This window comes from Priapulus caudatus, unplaced genomic scaffold (assembly GCF_000485595.1).
Source record: "Priapulus caudatus unplaced genomic scaffold, Priapulus_caudatus-5.0.1 Scaffold559, whole genome shotgun sequence".
In the NCBI taxonomy this organism is placed as follows: domain Eukaryota; kingdom Metazoa; phylum Priapulida; class Priapulimorpha; order Priapulimorphida; family Priapulidae; genus Priapulus; species Priapulus caudatus.
The window spans coordinates 49,501-51,307 of record NW_014577620.1 but is presented as its reverse complement, the minus strand read 5'-3'; the positions used below and the strand labels follow the sequence as shown (position 1 = coordinate 51,307).

Here is a 1,807-nt window from a genome sequence, read left to right as displayed (position 1 = left end):
TGTTGTTGTTGTTGTGTTGTTGTGTGTGTGTGTGTGTGTGTGTGTGTGTGTGTGTGTGTGTGTGTGTGTGTGTGTGTGTGTGTGTGTGTGTATGTGCGTGCGAGCATCACCATGCAGCGCATTATATTCCTCACGTCTAGAGTAATTACTACTGGAACCTGATGATTTTCTATGGTATCATTTCATGTTTTCACAGAACGGGTCTGATGGATCAGGTCAACATACTTATATCAACGGATTTCCTAGAAAAAGAAACGGAATATATCACGTGGTATTTCACCCAGTCAGCTCTTTACTACATAGATCTAATGCTGAGCAGCCGGGATGTATACGCAGAACTTATGGTGAGTCATAACAGCTACACAAATAATGTACGTGCGTGCATACGTGTGTGCGTTCGTGCGTGCGTGCGTAATCGTGTATATGTGCGTAGGTATGTGCGTGTGTGCGACCGTGTACGTGCGTGTGTGTGTGTTTGTGTTCGAGCGTGTGTGCGCTTAAATATTTCCGTTTTGACGGTTACGATTAATAAAAAAATAACGTTTCAGCAGAGCAGAGCTTAAGCATAACTCTTGCTTTACCTGTAGGCGTATATGCGAGTAAAGGTGGGCCGGTTCTATGACAGTGTGAGCGGTTTGAATATGACACACCGCGATAGTGATATGACAATGTAAGTGAAGCGCGGCTTAGTATGTTGTTTGCTTGCATACGCAAGTGCGTGTGCATGCGTGCGCTAGCTTGCTTGCTTGCTTGCTTGCTTCTTTGTTTCTTTGTTAGTTCGTTCGTTCGTTTGTTTGTTTGTTTGTTTGTTTGTTTGTTCGTGTGCGTGTTTTTGCATCTCTGCTTACTGAGTGAGTGAGTGAGTGCGTGTATACGCGCGTGCGTGCGTGCATGCGTGCGTGTGTGTGTGTGCGTGCGTGCGTGTGTGCGTGCGCGCGTGTCTCTCTGTGTGTTGCCCAACATAAATCAACGTGGGATGTTTCTCTCTCTCTTCGTTATATCCCAGATTGAAGCGATCCGTTGCTGTGGATGTGGCCTGTGGCAGTAATCTCACACAATGCGTGGATAGTGCCGAGTCGCTGTTCACCGTTTGGGCAACGAACCACACTAACAGGTGAATATGCAGCCATTGCAGCCAGGACAAATGAGGTAGCGGAGACAGGGGGCCGGGGATTGAAACGAAGATGGCGAGGAGAGGAGAAAGGCGAGGAAAATTAGGAGAAAGAAGGAGAGCAGAGAGAGGAGGAAGGAATGAGGAGGGAGCGAGAAGAGGAAGGAGCGAGGAGGAGAGAAGAGAGGAAGAAAGAGCGCGAGGCGAGGGAGATATGGTGTGAAGTGAACGAGAGATGAAGATGATTTGGAGATGAGTACAACCTATGTACGCGTATAGGATTAGTATAACATAGTTCTCACGACCCTCGTGTTTGTTAGTGTATCCAATAAAAAGCTACTGCATTTGTATTAAGTAACATCTCATAGCTTACATTCTCATCCGCAGCATAGATGTCAACTACGAGCAATACGTCTCGTGCGCGGCGGTAAGACACGGCGACTCGTCGCTAGCCGAGCTGGCGCTGCAGCATGTTACCAGTGGTTCCAAGTATCGCCACCAGATGGCTAGAGCTCTCGGATGCTGCCTAAACGCGACCGTAATGCAACGGCAAGTTTGTGCATTGTGTGTCACGTTACACAACATATGCAACTTATATACTGTATACATAACTTATATAGTTGATATCTAACTAATACAGCGGTAGGGGGGGGGGTAGGCAGGTTTTTATTTTGGGGGGGGGGGCGGCAATGTATG

The 1,807-nt window shown here is 47.4% G+C and overlaps 1 protein-coding gene across 1 annotated transcript in view; it reads left to right on the top strand.

The window, feature by feature from the left end:
• The first annotated feature begins 200 nt into the window (after nucleotides 1-200).
• LOC106811650 (aminopeptidase N-like) overlaps nucleotides 201-1,807 on the top strand; it is an 8,444-nt gene continuing 6,837 nt past the window's right edge. Inside the window, exons 1-4 of the mRNA XM_014815353.1 lie at nucleotides 201-344; nucleotides 588-670; nucleotides 1,007-1,114; nucleotides 1,499-1,660. Coding sequence (XP_014670839.1) covers nucleotides 207-344; nucleotides 588-670; nucleotides 1,007-1,114; nucleotides 1,499-1,660 — 491 coding nt within the window. The 5' untranslated portion in view covers nucleotides 201-206. The remainder of the gene's footprint in view (nucleotides 345-587; nucleotides 671-1,006; nucleotides 1,115-1,498; nucleotides 1,661-1,807) is intronic.